Below are 19,388 nucleotides of genomic sequence, written 5' to 3'. Positions count from 1 at the left end.
CCTTTTTTAAATTTGAAACAAAGGGAGTTTATTTGACATAAAATCGTCCTAGTTATCTCCCCTGATTGTTTTTTGTCCAACAAATAAAATAATGAAATTTCAAATGATTTCTATAAAAAATTACTGAATGTCCTTTTTCCAAAAAAAATAAGGGGAGGAATATGCTTTGGAAATATGCACGTAAAAGTTTACAAAAGTACAACCCTTTTAAACAACAATATTTTAAAAAAAGTTTTCAAATTGATACCCCTTTTCAATCAAGGTTTTTAAAAAGGGACTTTTTCTTACCGGGAAAGCCCAAAAAGTTTAAAAAACCAAATCTCTTTTAGAAGCCCCCCCCCCCTGGGTTATATTTTTTTAGGGTTTAAATAAAAAGGGGAAAAGTAATTTGTCAAAAAATTTCAGTCAAAAAGTACCCTTTCCCCCTTTTTTGGGCCCAATTTAAACCTGAGGGCATAAATAAAATTTCAGATCAGAATCTTCTTGTGTTATCCCCATTTTAATTTGAAAAAAAGGGGAGGTTTTTTCATAAAAAATCATTTTCATATTTTATCTACCCTGATTTCTCAGTCCAACTAAGGGAAAATTTAATAAAAATTTTCAAATGATCCTATAAGTACTTACTGATAAAAATCCATTTTGTTTAAAAAATCAGGGGAAGGTAAAAAAGAATAAAATAATTTCCAGAACCTTTTTTGGGTTTCTGACAGATTCATCATGGAATGCAAGATTCTAAAAAAATCAGTTTCTGTTTTAAGCAAAATCACTTAATTTGGTACTGCATATCAAACTGGGAAGCTACACAAAAAGGTAAAATGAATGTACCCCCCGATGCACTGCCCACAACATTGAAATTTGACACACACAAGACTGCAAAATTATGGGACGTTTTTTAATATAGACTGTTTGTATACGTATGTAACAAAAAAAAAAAGGCCCCATACTATGAGAAAAATTTATCTAAAAGAATGTAAAATGCCCATGCACAACTGGGGTTGGTACTGATCACTTTTGTAAAGTTTCTTAAATTGTTGAAAAGGGTTTTTGGTAGATTAGGCACGCACAAGTTTGGGCATATGCAGCTGAAAGTAAAAGTTGTTAACAAAAAAAAAAGTCCAAAAAACCTGCAATTTTTGTCGCTGAAAAAACCCTAAATCCCCCCATGCAAAAACTACTGTTGTTATGCCCCGTTGTGTAAAATTTTTCATTAAATTTGTAAAGGGGGGATGAGGGAGAGAGGGTTCGCAAAAGATTGTGTCTATGTATATAGAAATATTTAACAAAAAAACAAACCCCCCATAACTCTGAAATTTTTTTTCTAAAAGGGAACCAAACATGCCCCATGCCCCAATCTGGGGTTTCTGTCACTTGTGTGAATTTTCCTTTAAAAAATTGTGTAAAGGGGATGGGAGAAAATGGGGCCACAAGATTGTTTTTTGTATATAGTATATTAAAAAAAAAAAAGCCCCATAACTCGGGCTTTTTTTTTTCCCAAAAGAACCAAAACATGCCCCATGCACAACACTGTTGGTACTAAATAAATTTTGGAAGTTTCTTTAAAATTTTCTGTCAAGGGGTTTAAGGAGAGGGGTGGGGAACCAAGTTTGGTGTCAAACGGACAGACACCAGACAACAGACAGACGACAACCTAAAACCAGATCCCCCCCCCCCCCTTTACAACTTTTTGGGTGGGGGGGGTACAATAAAAAAATTATTTTTGAGTTTACATGCGAAACAAAACATAGTCAAATTATAAATGCAAAAAAAAAGGGCCCTTATTAAAGGGGTTTAAAATTGGGTCTGACGGGATAAAACCCAAAATTAAAACCCCCGGTGCAAAATTTCATTTGTGAATGAAATCCAATGAGGTTTTAGAATTAGGTCAAATTTTTTTGAGATTACACAACACAAATTCAGACGTTTAAAAAAAAAAAGGAAAAGGGGCAACACTTTGGGCCTTTTCTATCGGTCACTCAAACTCCCCATTTTGACTCAAATTTGGGTAAGTATCATCAAGTGGGCTTGAGTAGCCCTTGGGGGAGTGGGAGGGAGTTCGAAGGGTCATTTTCATAAATCCCACCCCCATTTCCTTTAATTTTCGGAAGGGAACTTAAGAAAGGGTACCCAATTTTTACAAAAATTTTATTTATAGGGAACGATTTTAAACCGATTTTGGGTCGCGAAGCGACGAAAATGGGGATCAAAATCCCACTACGGTAACATACGAGGGTATCCAAACAACACATACTAATTAAAATAAAAAAATATGGGGTTGGTTTAGGCCCAGGGGAGGCCGCCCCGATAAAATTTCCCGGGGAATCAGGCTTCAAAAAATGTTAATAAGCGCCGCCCCGATCTAGGCAAAACCCCAAAAACCGCACAATAAGATGTCTGCGACCCGAAAGAAAAATTAAAAGTTAGCTGTCAGAAAGCAAATTTACCCGGTAACTTTACTACATGAAAAAATTTTGTGTTACAAACATGCTTTATTCAATACTGGAAAGCTTTTTTTAAAAGGGCCGAAAATTTTGAACATTTTTTTTTTTAGAGTGAGAGGGGATACACGTTACATGGGCCCCGCCTTTTGAAAATTTGAGGAAAAAAAAACATTCTAACGAGTTCTTCATTTCCCGGGGAAGAGAGAAAAGATTCCCTTTGTTTCGCTTTTCAGATCGTTTTTTAAATTTCCCCTTTCCCGGGGTACTTTAAATTTTTTCCTTTGAACTTTCTTTTAAACTGCCTATATTTTTTTTTTAAAAATTAAAAAATGGGGGGTTTTACTTGCAGGCAGGGGACTGTTTAAAAAAAATTTTTTTAAATTTTTATATAGAATAGGGGAACGGAAACCCAGTACACCCAAGTGCAGGGTTTGGGCCCTGTTGCTTTTTTTAGAAACGTATAACAAACCTTTCCTTTGTATAATAATAATGAAAACAAACACCCACCCAAAAAAAGAATAAAAATTCCCTTATTTTTTCCCTTTTTAATTTTTCTTTAAATTTTGAAAGGGCCCTTTTAGATTATTATTTCTTAAGGCTCACTCATGAAATCACGGGAATTAATTTTGATTTAAATGTTTTTGGCCGAAATGGATCGGTTTATTGCCAAAATCGACATTATTGAAAAACCCCCCGTTTTCCGTTTTTCCCGTACATAGGGTCAGGGGGGGTCGCAAATTTAACCGATATAAAGTCTTAAAAACCGTTACAATTTGACGATTTTTTTTCCCAAAAGGGATAAGAATTTATGAAAAAACTTATTTTCTCAAAATTGGAAATACTATTCACGATTTGGGAAAACCCTTTTTTTTTTTAATTTTTTTACTTGAAAAATGCAAATAATTTCACCCCCTTGGGTATCGAGCCAGGAAAAGGGGGCAGTGAAGAATAAAAGATAAAATTTCAAATAAAAAGGGAAAAATTTGGGGATATTTTGCTATATTTTAAAATAAAACAATGTTTAATGATAACTGCAATACTCTTTTTATTCATTTTCTTTGTTTAAATTTTAAAAAAAGGATAATTTTAAACACTCCCGGGCCAAAGTAGCGAAAGGGCCCTTCCCCCATAAACCGTGAAAACGGGAACGGGGGGTTTATTAGTGGTTTATCCCGGAAAACGGGTTTTTAAAAACCCCAAAATGCGATATCGGGGAATAGAAAAAAATTATAGATTTTAAACAGGCTGGTAACATTCCCCAATGGGTTTTTTGACAAAAAAAACTAACATTTTTTGAAAAATAGTAAAGTATTTCTTTCAAACAGGGTTTTCATCTTTTCATATGCCCCCAAAAAAAAAATAACTTGGTTGCCTTTTTTTTTGGTAGAATTTTTTTAAACCCTTTTCAGTTTTTTATGACGAAAATGTTTTTTTGAAGCCCAAAAAAAAAATTTAATGTGTTAATGCATTACATTTGCTATTGGGGGTTTTGTTTTTATATTCCACATCTTTTGACACCGGAAAATTTGGTCGACAGTCGGGAAAAGCGTTGAAAAGCGAAAATTTGGGGCAGCCCTGAAATTAAAGCTTAAACTTTCTTTAGAACATTTGTAATATTGTTTACATGTCTTTACTGATAAAAAACCCACTTTTTTAAAAAAAATTTTGTATTGTTACGCCCCAACATTTAAAAAAAAACATATCAGATCCCTAACAAGCCCCGAAATTTAAAAAAAAATAAGCCCTATCTGGAGTTCTGAAGATGTTTGATTTTTGGTTTCCAAAATTTAAATAAAGGGAATTGAATTAAAACTGTTCCAAAAATTTGCAAGATTTTTAAAAAGGTTAGAAAAAACCAAAATCATGCAGAAGTTTGAAATTATTTTCAAATCACGGGGGTTTAAATTTTTGGGACTCGCTAAATGCAAGTCAATTTCATGGAATGAAGTCAAGATAAAAATTTTCCCAACATTTTTTTTTTGCAAATACAAATAATGTAAAAATTTTTGCGTTTTTTTTTAATGTTTGTAGGTTCGTTTTTCGTTTGAGGAAAAACAGAAAACACAACATTTTTTTTGGGTTAGCCATTTTTTTTAATGTTTTACTGATTAAAAAGGGAAATGTAGATGTCTATCTTATAAAAAATCTAGAACCAGGCTATCTTATAATTTTTAAAATGTTTTCAGGGGAATCGTTTTATAATATTAGGTACAAAATTTTTCCTTGGGCCGAAATTTCCAGCCAGTAGTTAAGTTACCCCAAAATAGGGGAGGGTTTCCCCCTAAATTTTAAAGTTTTTAACCCCCAAGTTATTCCCCCCCACAAAAATTGAAAACCCTATAGGAAAACCCGTCCAAACAAATGTTTTTCCCCTGAAAGGATTTTTGGGATTTTCCCCTAATTTTTAAATTGAAGTTTTAAATTTGCAAGAAATTTTTAAAATTTAGCAACAAAAAAAAAAAAGCACATGCAAAAAATTTGCAGTACTTTTGGAAAAAAATTTAAATTTTTGGGAACTCTCCCCAAAATTAATGAAAAACTGAAGCCACCACTTTATTTTTTGGCCCGTTTGCATTCGTACCAGTTCTCCTGGAATCCCCAGTCGAGCTTTGGCCCCAAAAACAATTGATGAAGTATTTGAGAGTATGAGCTAGACAAAGTTTTTTTTAGGGTTAAAAATTCAGCTTTAAGTTCAGGCTTGGAAAATTTTCTATCTGGTTGCCAGCATGGGTTATTTGAAATCTAAAATTTGTACACGGGCACACATACTCAAATACTTTTAAATTTTATAAATACTTTTTATGAATCAGCCCGGGAAGATCCCAATAAAAAAAATTTTTGATTTTGTCGGCTCCCTGTGTTAAATACAAATGAGGAACAAAAAATTTTCTTTGGGTGTTTTTCCCAGTCTGTTTTTCCCCTTTTTAAATGATTTCCCCGAGAAAGTGAAGGTCAAAACCCAACCAAGAAAAAAGGGTACCTGGAATTCACTGGGTTAAAGTAATGTTTGGCTTTTCTGGCTGGGCAGTCGTGAAAAAAAAACCTCCCTCATACATTTGGATTTTTTCTTTTTTCAAAACTAAAATTTTTTTAAACCGCATTTATTTCCTTTTCATTTAAAATTTTGACAAAATTTGCTACTGTTTTTTTTTTCTTTAAAAAAAAGTTTTTTTAAAAAATTTCTCCCGCCATGCCAAGGGATAAATTTGGGGGGTCTTTTTCCCCTTTTTGGGGCATAAAAATTTTGAAAAACTGCGAAAAGGATGTTACCCCTTAAAACCTTTAAAATTTTCAAACAGCTGTTGTCCATGTTTTTTTAATTTGCTCACTTTTCAACTATTTTCAGGCATCGGGGGCTATTATGCCCGAGTATTTTTTGTACGGGTCCAAAGTGCTTTTTTGACAGACGAAAACCCCTTTCTTGCGAGCTAAGGGTATTTCTACTTTTTTGTTTTTCTTTATTATCCCCCCCCGATGAAAATTTGGGGGGGGGAATTGAAAAAGGGATTGTCCCTCAGTCCCCTCCCTCCGCAGCCCTTTCCCAGTAACTACTTGGGAGATTTTTTGAAACTTTAAATAAACATTTAAAACCCAAAATATGCGAAAGATCCCGTCAAGAGGTTTTTTTTTTTTGGTCAAATTTTCCCCCAGAGTTTTTCCCCTTTATTTAATGAAAAAAGTTCGTCTGCAGCCATTTTTCAGTAACTAGCAGGTAGAATTTTTATCAAACTTGAAAAAGACACAACCAAAATTTGCATGATGCCCTTCCAAATTTTTTTTCGATTGGTTCTTTCCCGTCAGAGGTTTTTGCCCTTGATTCAATGAAAAATTTTCCCCCTCTGCGCCCTTTCTCATAACTTTCAGGTAGAAAATTTTAAACAACTTAAATAGACACGAACCCAAAATATAGCGATGATGCCCCTTTAAGTTTTTTTTTTCGAAAAGGTCAATTTCCCTCAGAGTTATTGGGCCCCCTTATTTAATGGAAAAAATTTCCCCTCTGCCCCCCCTTTCTTTTCCTAAATAGCAATAGGAAAATTTTATCCCCCCGAAAAAGACATGAACCCCAAAATACGCGATGATTTCCCCTTTAAATTTTTTTTTTTTTTGATTTGGGCAATTTTCCCCCAGATTTTTTGCCCCTTTATTTAAAGAAAAAAGCACAAAAAAACCCCCCCGCCCGCCCTTTCTCAGTTACTAGCAGGTAAATTTTAAAACCAAAAATTGAAATACTATGAACCAACATACTTTGATGAAAGCCCGTCATTTCCTTTTTTTATTGGTCAATTTTTCCCTATTTGTTATTGCCCTTTAAAATTTTTTTTAAAAATTTCACCGATCTGTACATAACAAACCTGGTGAAAACCCAAATTGGAAAAATTTCATTAAACCCTTTTTCATTCTTTTTTCCCCTTTTTCCCTAACATTTATTTAAAAACAGTGATGTTGGGGTACCTCACCTGGTTCCACCTTACCTTGGGACTTCCCCCCCCCCCCACCCCCCCCAATTTTTTTTTTTTTTTAGTTTTTATCAATTTTTTAAAATCAACATGTAAAAATGTTGTATTTCCCCACCCCCCCCCAAACCCCCCAAACATTCATTTTTGTTTTTAAATTTTATTTTTACTAATGAAATTATTTGCGTTTTTGTAAATTCTTTAAATTTTTGCTGGGTAATTTTTTTTTCCCTTCACCCTGACCCTTTTTGGTGGGGGTACCAAATTTAAACGAATTTGCTTTTTTATAAAAGTTGCCCGCTGTGGGGGCAGTTTCAATTTAAATTTAAAAAGGGATGTATACTGTATACAAAAAAAATATTTGGGGAAAAAATTTTTTTTTCAATTGAGTCAGTGCCTAGAATCACCAAAGGAAAAATTAGGTGTAAAAAAAATTGTCTGTTCCCGTAACCGGGCCTACCATAAATTTTTTGGGCCCACCCCAAAAAGGACGGTCCCCCCCGCTTTTTCTTTGAGAACATTTTTTTAAACTTTTTTACAAAAAATTGCCCCCAAATTTACTTTCTATGCTTTAAACAGGACAGTGTGTTATAATTCAACTTACGGGCGCCTTTTAGGGGGCATAACCCCCCTATTTTATTCAATTTTTTTACACAAAAAAAATTTTCCAAAAAGTCTCCCCAAAAAAACTTTAAAAAATCCAAAGAAAATTTTTAAAGTTTTTTTTGACCCACCCCCCCTAAATTTTTTTTAGCTGTTACCCAAAAAAAATTTTTCCCTTTGACCTTAGTAAAGACTTTCCCTTTCATTTTCCTTTATGATAAAGCATTTCTGGACCAAAAACCAAAAAAATTTTAAAACATGTATGCAAATTTAAACAATTTTTTAGCTTTTATACCTGTCAAGGGGGACAATATACAATTATCGACTTTTTCATAGGTTGGGTATCGGATTTTTCAACCTGAAAAAAATTTTAAATTTACCGAGCCGAAGGTTTTTTTACATGAATAATTTTATAAGTCAGTCTTTTTATAATACAAAAATTTTAAACTTTAAATTTAATTTTTAAATTTTTTAAATTGGAAAATATTGCCCCTCTTTTTTTTAGACCAAACCCGGGGATATTAAAAATTTTCCCAAACACCCAGTTTTGATCTATTTTTATTTTCGTTTTATTTAAAAACCCCGGATAAGTTGATATGATATGTATCATTACTTTTTGAAAACCCTTTTCAGCCAATCAGAATTTAAAAAATAGAGTACAGTATGTAATAACATGGGTTTTAAAATCCCTCCCTGTGCCAACAATTTGAAAAAATCTTCTTCAAACCAATTTGGGAGATTTACACCAAACTTTAAAAAAGTGATGGGGTGGTCCTCTTTCCCAAAAATTTCCCAAAGAAATTTTAAATTTCCCTATAGAAATCACCCAAAAAAAAAAAAATTTGAAAATGTTTTCTTGTCAGAAAATTTTAGCCAGAGGGCTTTTAAACCTTATATGGGCAGAGGCCTTTATTCGGCCACTTCCCAACCAAAAAAAATTGATTTTTTTTTTTCCCAAAAAATCCCCAAAAAAGCAAAGGGAACTTTCAAAAAAAAAAAATTTTTGGTTTTTTTTTTATGTAAAATTTTAGTGTTACCGGGGGAAAGGGGGTTTTTCAATATTTTATTTTTTAAGGTGAAACTTTTGTGATTTTGCGCGGGGTCCGTCATCCGTCCGTGCGTCGGTAAAAATCTCCCATAAAGGGCCCCATTTTTTTTTGGGGTCTTTTTGAAAGTTGGGGGGGGGGCTTCCTTTTTTTTTATCATTTTCAATATTTTATTTTGTTTTAACCCCGGTTCATTCTTGAGAGCAGGGAGCTAAAAAAAATGGAAGGGGCAACAAAACCTAAACTTGAAAAAACAAGAAAGAAAACAAACCCAAAAAAAAAAAAAAAGACAAAAAAAACAAGGGAAATTTTTTAAAAAAAAAAAATTTAAGGATAGGGAAATTTAAGGGTTTACTTAGAAACAAAATTTTTTTTGAAAACCCAGTGTTTGACCCAAGCCCCTGTTACTTTAAAAAGATACGGTTTTTAAACAAAATTGGTTTTGTTATTGTCCCAGGGGGGGTTTCGGAAGCGGGAAAACATATTGTCCAAATGTTATTCGGTGCGTTGCCTGCGTCCGTCCGGAATTTTTTTGTCCGGGCCATAATTTGGCCTTCTGGGCCAAACTTGTTTTTAAAATGGTATGAATGTTAACCTCAGTGGACGGTGTCCCCCCGCAACCGCGGTTCCTATCTCAAAGGTCAAGATCACACTTACAGGTTTAAAGTTTAAAATTAAAAAAACCTTTTGCCCGGGGGCATTTCTTTTTCATGCATGGAGGGATTTTTATGGGAACTTGGCAAATTGTTCACCACATGAATGGGGGGTCTGCGAAGAATAGGGCCCTTTTTCTAAGGTCAAGGTCACACTTTTGGGTCAACGGATACAAGAATGAAAATTTGTCTGGGAGCTTTTTCTTCATGCATGGAGGGACCTTTTATGTAACTTGGCACAAATGTTCACCCCCATCAGACAGAAATGTCTTCGGAAGAACCAAAGGGCCCTAGGTCTAATGAAAAGGGCACACTTAAGGCCCCCCAAAAAACAGATAAAAAAATGACTTTGTTTGGCATTTTCCTTTTGATGCTTTGAGGGATTTTTATGTAAGTTGGCACAATTGGGGCATCATCATGCGACGGAGTGTCAGCAAAAGGGTCCTAGAATTACTTCCCTTTGTTGTTACTTTTAAATAGCTTATATTTTTAACTTTTTTTAATGGTTTTTAGGGAAAAAAAGGAAAACCACCATTTTGTAGTACAACATTTCATGTTACATCCAATTTCAGGGGTATTTTGACTTTCCCCCTGCTAGTGCGGATTTAAAAAAAAAAAAAATTTAAATTTTTTTTTTTTTTTTTTTTACGTTTTCCCTTTTTTGTTCTGGGGAAATAACTTATATTGTAACTTTTTTCAAAACTCTTTTTTTTGGCATTTAAAAGTTTGCCTCAAAGAAACAAGGGGTGTCATGCACAACTCCTTTCCTTTTTACAGTGACGGGCTTGCAATTTTTTTGTGAGTTTTTTAAAAAAATGTTCTGTTTTTAGGGCCCCCAGGTATAACTTTTCTTCTTTCAGTCATAGGTTTTTATGGCTTCCAGAAAGATAACCCTGAAAAACTTGACCGATTTAAATATTTTTTTGGGACATAAATTTCAGGTCAAGTTCAAATTTGGGGTCCCGTAGGTCAAAGGTTTTAGATAAATTGCAAACGCTTTGGCCCGGGATCATAGCTTTTGTAACACAGGTGTAACATGAAAAAAATTTCAGGGTTTTTTGAATTTGAGGTCAAAAGATTTAAAAGGGCAAGGTCACAGTGACCTTGAACAGTTTTAACCCTTTCCAATGTTTAAAATTTAGACCCTTGAGCCTAGGTTGATAAAGTTTGGTAAAACAAGTGTTTAATCATGAAATAAAGGTCAAGTTTTACTTTGAGGCAGTTTGGTCAAAGGGCACAATAAGGCAAAAAAGTTTAATGTTTTTTCAAAATTATAACTTGAGGGCTTGGGCCCTTTTATTATGGGAAAAATTTTTAGGGGTTGATTTTGAAACCCGCAGGTGAAACCCCAAATGGGTGTTGAGGCAGTAGGTCACAGGTCAAAGGGCAAAACTGAAACCCCATTCTTTTTAAAAAGATCACGGAAGGGGCACCTGGGGGCTTCCTCCACTAAATTTTAAAAAAGGGAAAATCGCCTTTTTGACCTATCCTGTGTGGGGTGATGTTAAGTTCAACAAAAAAGATAACGGTTTTTTTTTTTTAAAACGGTTTTTTGGGCAATAACTTTTGGGGTGCTTGGGATGAAAACCAAAAAAATTATTACAAGGGTTGGGTTTTAAACCCGAGATTACCTGTATTGATTAGAGTTCCAAAAGGGCAGGATTTACCCGGAACCCTTTAAAAACCCTTTTCCCTACAAAAAGCTTTGAAAAAAATTGGGGGGAGGATCATGAAAAAATATGGAGATTAATTTGAGGTCATTAGGGCATAGGCAAAAAATGCTGCTTTGATATTGGCTTAGTTCAGTGGGTTAAAAGGGGCCCTATTTGTAGGGTATATTCCCCCTTCCCCTTCCCGGGACAAATTTTAACGTTTTGCTCACCCGAGCACAAAGTGCTAAAGGTGATGGGCGCCCGTGGGCCGTCCTTTCAAAAAAATTTTACTTTTAAAACCCTCTAGAGGTCACAATTTTTTACCCAATCTTTATGAAAAATTTTGGGCGAATGTTACCTCAAAAAAATCTTGGGCACTTTTTATGTTGGGTTTATCTTGGATCAAAAAAATAGGTCACCCGGGCAAATCAAGGAAAAGCTTGTTAACACCGTAGAGGGCACATTTGAGACTATATCTTTAGAAAAATTTTCAGAATGTTTAAACTGAGATCTCAAGGTCCATTCTGAATCTGGGTTATGGGAAAGGGGCAAAAACTAGGCCTAGGTCAAAAACGAAAAGGGAAAAACTATTTACCCTAGAAAACCAAATTTATGACCGGGCCCCCCCCCCCCCAATGAAACTTGGTCAAAAGGTTTAAAACTTAATGATCCAAAATCAGATTCAAAACTGGGTCAAGTGGGGGCAAAAAACTAGGTCACCCGGGTTTAAAACAAGGGAAAAAACTTGTTAAAAACTCTAGAGGTCACAATTTTGACCCAGTCTTAATGAAACTTGGTCAAAATGTTATCCTCAATAAAATATTGGACAAGTTTGATATTGGGTCGTCTAGGGTCAAAACTAGGTCACCAGGTCAAATCAAAGGAAAAGCTTGTTAACACTGTAGTGGCCACATTTATGACCATATCTTAATGAAACTTTGTCAGAATTTTAATCTTGATGATCTATAGGCCAAGTTAAATCTAGTTCAGGTGGGATTAAAAATTAGGTCACTAGGTCAAATCAAAGGAACAGCTTGTTAACACTCCAGATGCCACATTTATGACTGCATCTTCATGAAACTTACTAAGAATGTGAATCTTGATGATCTTTCAGTCAAGTTTGAATCTGGGTCATGTGGGGTCAAAAACTAGGTCACCAAGTCAAATCAAAGGAAAAGCTAGTAAACTCTTTAGAGGCTACATTTATGATCATATCTTAATGTAACTTGGTCAGAATGTTGATCTTGATGATCTTTATGTCAATATGTCAGGCGAGTGATACAGGACCATCATAGCTCCTCTTGTTTATTTGTTCTTGTTGTAAGAGAAATTGTACATTTTAGAATACAGATTACAGCAAGTCACATTTTCTTTATTTTGACAATACTTATTTCAAAGCCTGACAAAAGCATCCAGTACTGTTATTAAAAGTTGTTATTCACAGTTCAGCTATATTTCATGTATGGATAAAACAAGTTATGTGATCTGTGATCATTATAAATGTGTATACAGATAAAACTTAAACATGTGAACAGTTTATTCAATAAATAAAGTGTAATGCAAGTCTTTGTGATGTGTATATAAAAACAAAATTAGGATTTGTTTTACGAGTAATTTCAGAATTACAATTAACACAAATAGAAAAAAACCAAGCCTGCACAAGAAGGCTAATATGTCTCCCTAGACTGAGCTCTTAACCTGCCGTGGTGCAAATAGATTGTTAATGTGTGTCTGTCAGTTAAGTCTTGCTAACAGTGAGTTGCAATCTAGTAACTTTTCAGTTTGTACGATTTTTAGCTCACCTGAGCACAGTGTGAGCTGTTGTGATCACCTTAAGTCTGTCATTGTGCTTCTCAACAATTTGCCTGTTATTAAACACCCTAGTAGACAGTTTTTTGAAATGTTAAAGGGATGAGTTGAAGTCTGATCGATTCCCGATTGAGGCAGTGCCTTATTTCATATTAGGATTATAACGGTACATATGACAATAACATCAAAGGTATGCAAAAGTGTTGATCGTTATTTTTGCAGATCTATTTACCAAGCTGGAAGTTGTCGTTTTATTGTCTGTCTGAATGTTTGTCCGTCCGTCCATTTGTTTTATATAACGTCCATCAGTCTACTCATCTGTATTATTATTATTATTGTTATTATTAGTAGAATGAAATTTATACTTTTTATCGCTGAAATTGAATTTTTTATTACAATGAATATCTAGGCCTGTTAAATGCAAATATTTGTTACTAGGACGTGTGTTTCTGGGATAGACTGATGAGCCCCCTATTAGCCTATGTTTCATATATCTATATTTAATTTGCCTGTATCTATTTTTAAATAGTTTGCACATCAATTAATGTATATTTTTGCTGCATTTTCATCGTCCTCTACAAAATACATTAAAAAAGAACATATTTTTTCATGAAATAAAAAAAAAAAAAAAAAAAAAAAACTTTCACAAATACATACTTTCGCCTTAAATACATACACGATACTGTAATCATACCGTCAGATGAATTAAAGATTGGAAATTCATCATCTAAATTTGCATTTTGATATTTGAGTAACACTCAAGTGTCCGCAGGACCTCCCTCAACAATCACTCACTCTCGGGAGTTGACTCGACTGTCACTCATCTTTATGAATACCAATCGAATCTTTCCTGAGTAAAGGCGTGACCGTTAGACAATTTATTTGAGTGCACTCAATGAGTGGAGTCGGAGAAAGGTCTATGAATATAGCCCTTTTTTTGGGGTACAACAACTGTATGCATGGACAACTATATTTCCTTGTAGAATCAGTACTGACCTCTCAACTACAGTGGACAAAATAAAAAAGCATCTAAGAAATTTCCAGTGTCCAGCTGGACCTCTGGCCTGGCAGTTAAGTGTGTTACCACTAATTAAACCACTGGCCCAATTAGATCATATCATGAATAATCTACTGATATCGAAATTTTTTGTACATAAACAGACTTTGGATTATCATATGACTACCTGTCATCCTATTTATCAACCCCTAAAGTGATATTAATGTGAAATCTCTTGGCGACTAAAATCTTTCAAAGTAAATTAAACAATACACTGAGAAAAATGGCGTCTAATGTGGTAAATTTTAGTGCCTTGCAGACACAAGATTCTGATGAAATGAAAGAAATGCATTGTGAAGAATGTGATAAACATTTATCAAAATATGTACCTGCCAATGGATTCTGTGTGGACTGCTGTGTTTACATGTGTGATATGTGCATTATGTATCATAGAAGATACATGAAGCAACATAACCTCAAGGATAAGAACAACATGCCTCAAGATTACTGTTTTGAAAAATGCTCTGTTCATTCAAATGAACTTATCAAATTTTACTGTGAAAAATGTGATAAAACTGCTTGTTGTGAATGCAGAAAACATAACCATCCAAACTGTCAAACAATTAAACATTTACCCACACTTGTTCAAGAGGCTGATCAAAATAAGGAATTAACATGCTTTTTAAATGACATGGACACTATCTCAGTAAATTTAGAAGAAACAAAGAAGCAACTCCAATCAAATCTTGAATATATAACTTCACAAGAAACTAAAGAAAAGTTAAAAATTACCAAACACAAAGAAGAACTAGTAACTAGCTATAGTAAACAGCAGAAAGACATCATTGAAAACTTTGATAAAAGAATGGATGAAACCATTGCCAAACTGAAGAGAGAAAGGCAGGAGTTGGTTGAAGAACTGTCTAAAAGGAAGAAAAATTTTGAGAATAAACTTAATAATGCTGAAAAAGATGTCATAAAGAAAATAGAAAAATCAAAGAATAGTGACCAGACAAAGCTGGATTCATTGATGAAAAAAACATCAACCTTGATAGATGAATTAGAAACATTATCAAATGAGCTTTTACAAAAACAAAATTTAGGACAAAAGTGTCATTTATTTATTGCAATGAAAAAAGCAGAAGGAAATAAAAGAAATCTGGGGAGGAGTGTAAGTGAGATAACAACAAAAAATAAAATAAACTTTTACAGCACATATCCAACACAAACTGATCTAACAATAAAAGCTCTTGACAGGACTACCAACTTTTTCTCTTATAAAACTTATGAAACTCAGTTCATGATGGATCTTGATCTACCTTATGTTTTTTTTAACATAAAGTAATGTTTGCTTTGAATATCAGAAAGAAGATATTTTAAGATTTCTACCAAGTTCTGGTAGGCCACATTAAATATTTCACCATCTTTATCAAGAAGCATCTGGGTTTGAAAATTCAGAACATAGGCACCCGATTTTTTGGACTACGCTCCTGCACCGCAGAGCGCGCGCGCCGACATATATTGTACCATGTCATGCACTGCAATTCAACCTACCTATAGGAGAGATCGCCGTGACATCACGTGTTAACATCTGTTTATCTGGTGGTTGGCAAAACAAATGTTTTTAACACCGTTTGCGTACTGAATCAGAATTTTTAATTTTTAATAACTTTTTTGCTCATTTATGGATTTTCAAAATTCAAAAAGATTTGAAATACTAACAATCTTCATATTTTTGTATCCAAATATCTTTTTTCAATGAATAACCATTTTAAATGACATATAATTTTAAAAGCGGCGTAGTGATTTTCACAACCTTTAGAAAAACAGTGTAAGTTAAGCGTTCATAATTAATCCATTTTATTTTGAAATAACAATTAAAAGTAATCAATAAATTGCTTGTTTTATAACCTTTCCATTGATCAAAAAATTATTTATGTAATTTGTGTTTTAAGAAAGTTTAGATCGTTAGAAAAACATCACTGTTTACAAAAAACATGGACGATTGGCTTCTGCCCACCCGATTACTGTCTTATCAGATCTAAAAATAGAAAATACACCGGATTTGTATACAAACACGATCTCTCCTATATAAAAGGTGAAAAGTCCACAAATCTCCCGTTTAAGAAATGACAGAGTTTCTCCTGTTACTTAGAAAAAACTGTTTTTTTTCTAATTAAGTAACAGGAGAAAGTCTGTCATTTCTTAAATGGGAGATTTGTGGACTTTTCACCTTTTATATAGGTAGGTTGAATTGCAGTGCATGACATGGTACGATATATGTCGGCGCGCGTTCTGTGGTGCAGGAGTGTAGCCCAAAAAATCGGGTGCCTATAATTCAGAACAGCTGAGACTTTCTTATCAAATCTATACATACGAATTTTCAAAATCGACATGTCAGCATTGGAGTTTTCAGGGTTTTACACCAAACATGAGTATTTCAAAGTCAGACACAAAAAATATTTATTGGGGATTGTAAAACAAAATTATATTCACAATGCCACTGCAGATGGGTCGGGTACTTGAATATCAATATGCTGGAAATCAATAAACAATCACAGTAACTTTTTATAAAATGCTTCTTGAAGTGCTTTATTAGGTTAAATACATGCATGTGAATAAAGAAATGATACTAATACTTCGTTTAAATTGATATTATTTTAGACAAATTTGCAATATCTTGTTTAACTTATATAGAATCTAAAGGAAGCTGCCTTTTTTTCAGAGTTTTGCTTGGATTTCTTTTGAGGACTTTTTTTCCTGAATTGCATCAGAAACTAAAGATTATAAATCATCAATAAAACTTTATGTTGAAATTAGTCTGAGGTTCTGACATTATTCAGCCTATTGTGATACAAGAGGGTCATGAGGACCCTGGATCGCTCACCAGAGTAATGTGAGCTACATGTTTCAAATGTCAAACTGATGCTAAAATATTAAGAAAGTCAGTAGGTCACATTCATGGTCAATGAAATTCAGTTTTACAATTGGTGCGCAAAACTGTGTATGCCATCCAAACTTCAAGGCTGTATCTTAAACAAAAGGGCCAAAATGGCACTAAATCGCTCATCTGAATAACAAGCAACAACAGTGTAAACATGTTTTACCTAGTGATTTCATGGAGACATATATTCTGACCAATTTTCATTAAGATTGGACCAAAAAATGTGACCTCATGAGTGTTCACAAGCTAATTCTTTGATCTGACCTGGTGACCTAGTTTTTGAGTCGGCTAAACCAAAGAGCTATAAAAATAAATATGTATTTTACATTTCTTTGGCTAAACGCTGAAAGCGTTTGACGAGTCCTTGCTATCGCCCGATTTCTCATTCTCATTAAATGGCCTCACAACACAGCGAAGTGATGTAGTTCCATTAGATTGTCTCTAATTTCAAAGACTTCACCCTTACAGAAGCAAGCCTCTGTGGCGTACATGCTGCGTATTTGCTGTGTATATGCCGCGAACACAGTAGTACGCCAGAGGAGTACATTTTACATACACCGCATGCCGCGTACATGCTGCGTACTATTTCGACGAGTACACAGCATGTACGCAGGAGGTCACTAGTACACTTCAAGTACGCAGCACAGACTCTGAAAATTTAAGGAGTACACTGCATGTACGCAGGAGGGACTTGTACAAGAAATAGTACACTGCATGTACACCGCAGATACTTCGAAATTTATAACACTTATGTTTAGTTGCATTAAAGTTGTTTCCCCTTGATGCAGTTACGCCATTTTCTTCAGATGTTTACCAAATTACATGCTACAAAAATTGATTTATTTCATTGAAAAGTGGATGAAGAAGAGCATACTAATTTATTTGATAACATCAATCTACATTATTTTGGTAAGGGTAAATACTTACTGATGTATGTCACTTATCTTTTTTCTGTTTTTTTCTGTCCAAATGATCAGCATTTGCATAAGAAAGTTGGTGGGGTAAGGAATTTACATTATCACAGCAGTTTCGCCACAGGAGTACACAGCATGTATGCAGCAGGAGTACACAGCATGTACGCCGCAGGACTCGGGCCAGTACACAGAATGTACGCCGCAGGAGTACACAGCATGTACGCCGCAGGAGTACACAGCATGTACGCCGCAGGGGTAGTACACCGCAGGCTCATTTGCATGTGAAAAGTGTATGTGCCGCGTACATGCTGCGTACTATTTCCCGCATACTAAATTCCTCCAGCGTACATCCTGTGTACTATGTAGTCCACAGTATGTACGCAGCAAGTAGTACGCGGCAGAGCTCATTTGCATGTCAAAAGTGTACTACAAACGTACTATCAGTGTATGTGCGGTGTATATCCTGCGTACTATTTAAAGCCCTTGATTTCAGTACACATCATGTACGCATCATATACGCTGTATGTACACAGCAAGAGTACGCAGCAGGCCTTTTTCTTCTGTAAGGGCATTGATCGGATGAAGTTCAGTTATGTCAATCCCATTTGCTATGACCAATATACGATGTAACTGTCAAATTTATGACTTGTAATTGTGCAATACTCGAATAAAGCCACGTATTTTCTTCCGCGCGGTAACTCATTAAGCATAAACACGCATAACGATTCTGCGGGATTTGGTAATACATTTGCGCATATGATTATGGTGACTAATTTTATGCCCTTTTGTCACAAAATAGCAAATATGATGTTCACAAATTCAAATAAAAACCGCATATTAGCTTATTAGCCAAATTATCTATTTGTTACCCAGTCCGTTTCAAAAATAATCTTTAAAATCATCGCGCAAATAACTAATTTATTGCGCTGTGCATTTTAAGAAAATTTGCACAAGCTTACCAAGCTTGCGTAACATCCAGCGAAAGACAAAATATAGTTCCAGAACATACTGCTAGTATTTTATTGAGTTGGGTACCTCTGAAAACATTGCAATGTCTCTTATCAAAGAGTTTACCACATCGATGAAATTAAATTATGACAGCTTCATTTTAAATGACCCGAATAAGATATGTGCAGTATGTTAATTCTTCCGCAAGACTTCGCGGATGAATCCTAATTACATTCTGGACACTTGTCGGCGAACACACGTGACCTGTTTATAACAACGCATCTATGACTTTGCGTGGGTTGAATTTTGCAGTCAGTAAGCGGATAAATTATCGGGAGAAGAAGCTCTTACTGGTTTCTTTAATTACTACCGATTTTAAAAATGATTTTATTTCTTATTTTTCGAGAAATAAACAAATTGGCGAAACATTAAATAATATTTTCTTGAGTTTTTTTAAATCGAAAGTAGATCGTCTATGTTTGTCTGCTTTGACGAAACGAAACAACTTTTTTTATGAAATGATTTAAATAAGAGGCAATTTTACCGTCAACTTCAATGTCAGAAACTGCCAACTGCTGCTAAACTGTCTTCGTATCATCACAATTTGTATTTAGAAAAGTGTAATCATATCCTGATATAATATTTTGGGTAAATATCAAGCTGTGTTATGAAATTTTAACATTCAATAGACATGATAGATATTATTGTAACAGAAATGATTTTAGAATTTATATTTATAACACATACATAGAATCTATATCAGACTCATATTTTAGTCCTGAGACATGATCTGAAAGTAAAAATATGAAGTGACAGTCATTCATACTTTGGATATTGTAATACTATAAAGAATCTAAGTAATATTTAGAAATTGAAACATAAAAGTTTCAGTAAGAAATCGCACCAAAGGCTGTATCAGGGGTCTGC

At 34.3% G+C, this 19,388-nt stretch overlaps 1 protein-coding gene across 1 annotated transcript; it reads left to right on the top strand.

The window, feature by feature from the left end:
* The first annotated feature begins 13,605 nt into the window (after positions 1-13,605).
* On the top strand, positions 13,606-15,784 carry LOC123546050 (transcription intermediary factor 1-alpha-like). The gene has a single exon (XM_053551048.1). It carries the CDS (start codon positions 13,939-13,941, stop codon positions 14,998-15,000), a length of 1,062 nt encoding a protein of 353 aa, XP_053407023.1. The 5' UTR covers positions 13,606-13,938; the 3' UTR covers positions 15,001-15,784.
* Positions 15,785-19,388: the final 3,604 nt, after the last annotated feature.

This window comes from Mercenaria mercenaria, chromosome 9, assembly GCF_021730395.1.
Source record: "Mercenaria mercenaria strain notata chromosome 9, MADL_Memer_1, whole genome shotgun sequence".
NCBI lineage: Eukaryota > Metazoa > Mollusca > Bivalvia > Venerida > Veneridae > Mercenaria > Mercenaria mercenaria.
Note: the sequence above shows the minus strand (reverse complement) of the source record. Positions and strands in the feature narration are given on the sequence as shown.

Excerpts from the sequence above, each read along its gene's own strand:
- LOC123546050 (XM_053551048.1), top strand. The coding sequence starts at position 13,939 with ATGGCGTCTAATGTGGTAAATTTTAGTGCCTTGCAGACACAAGATTCT.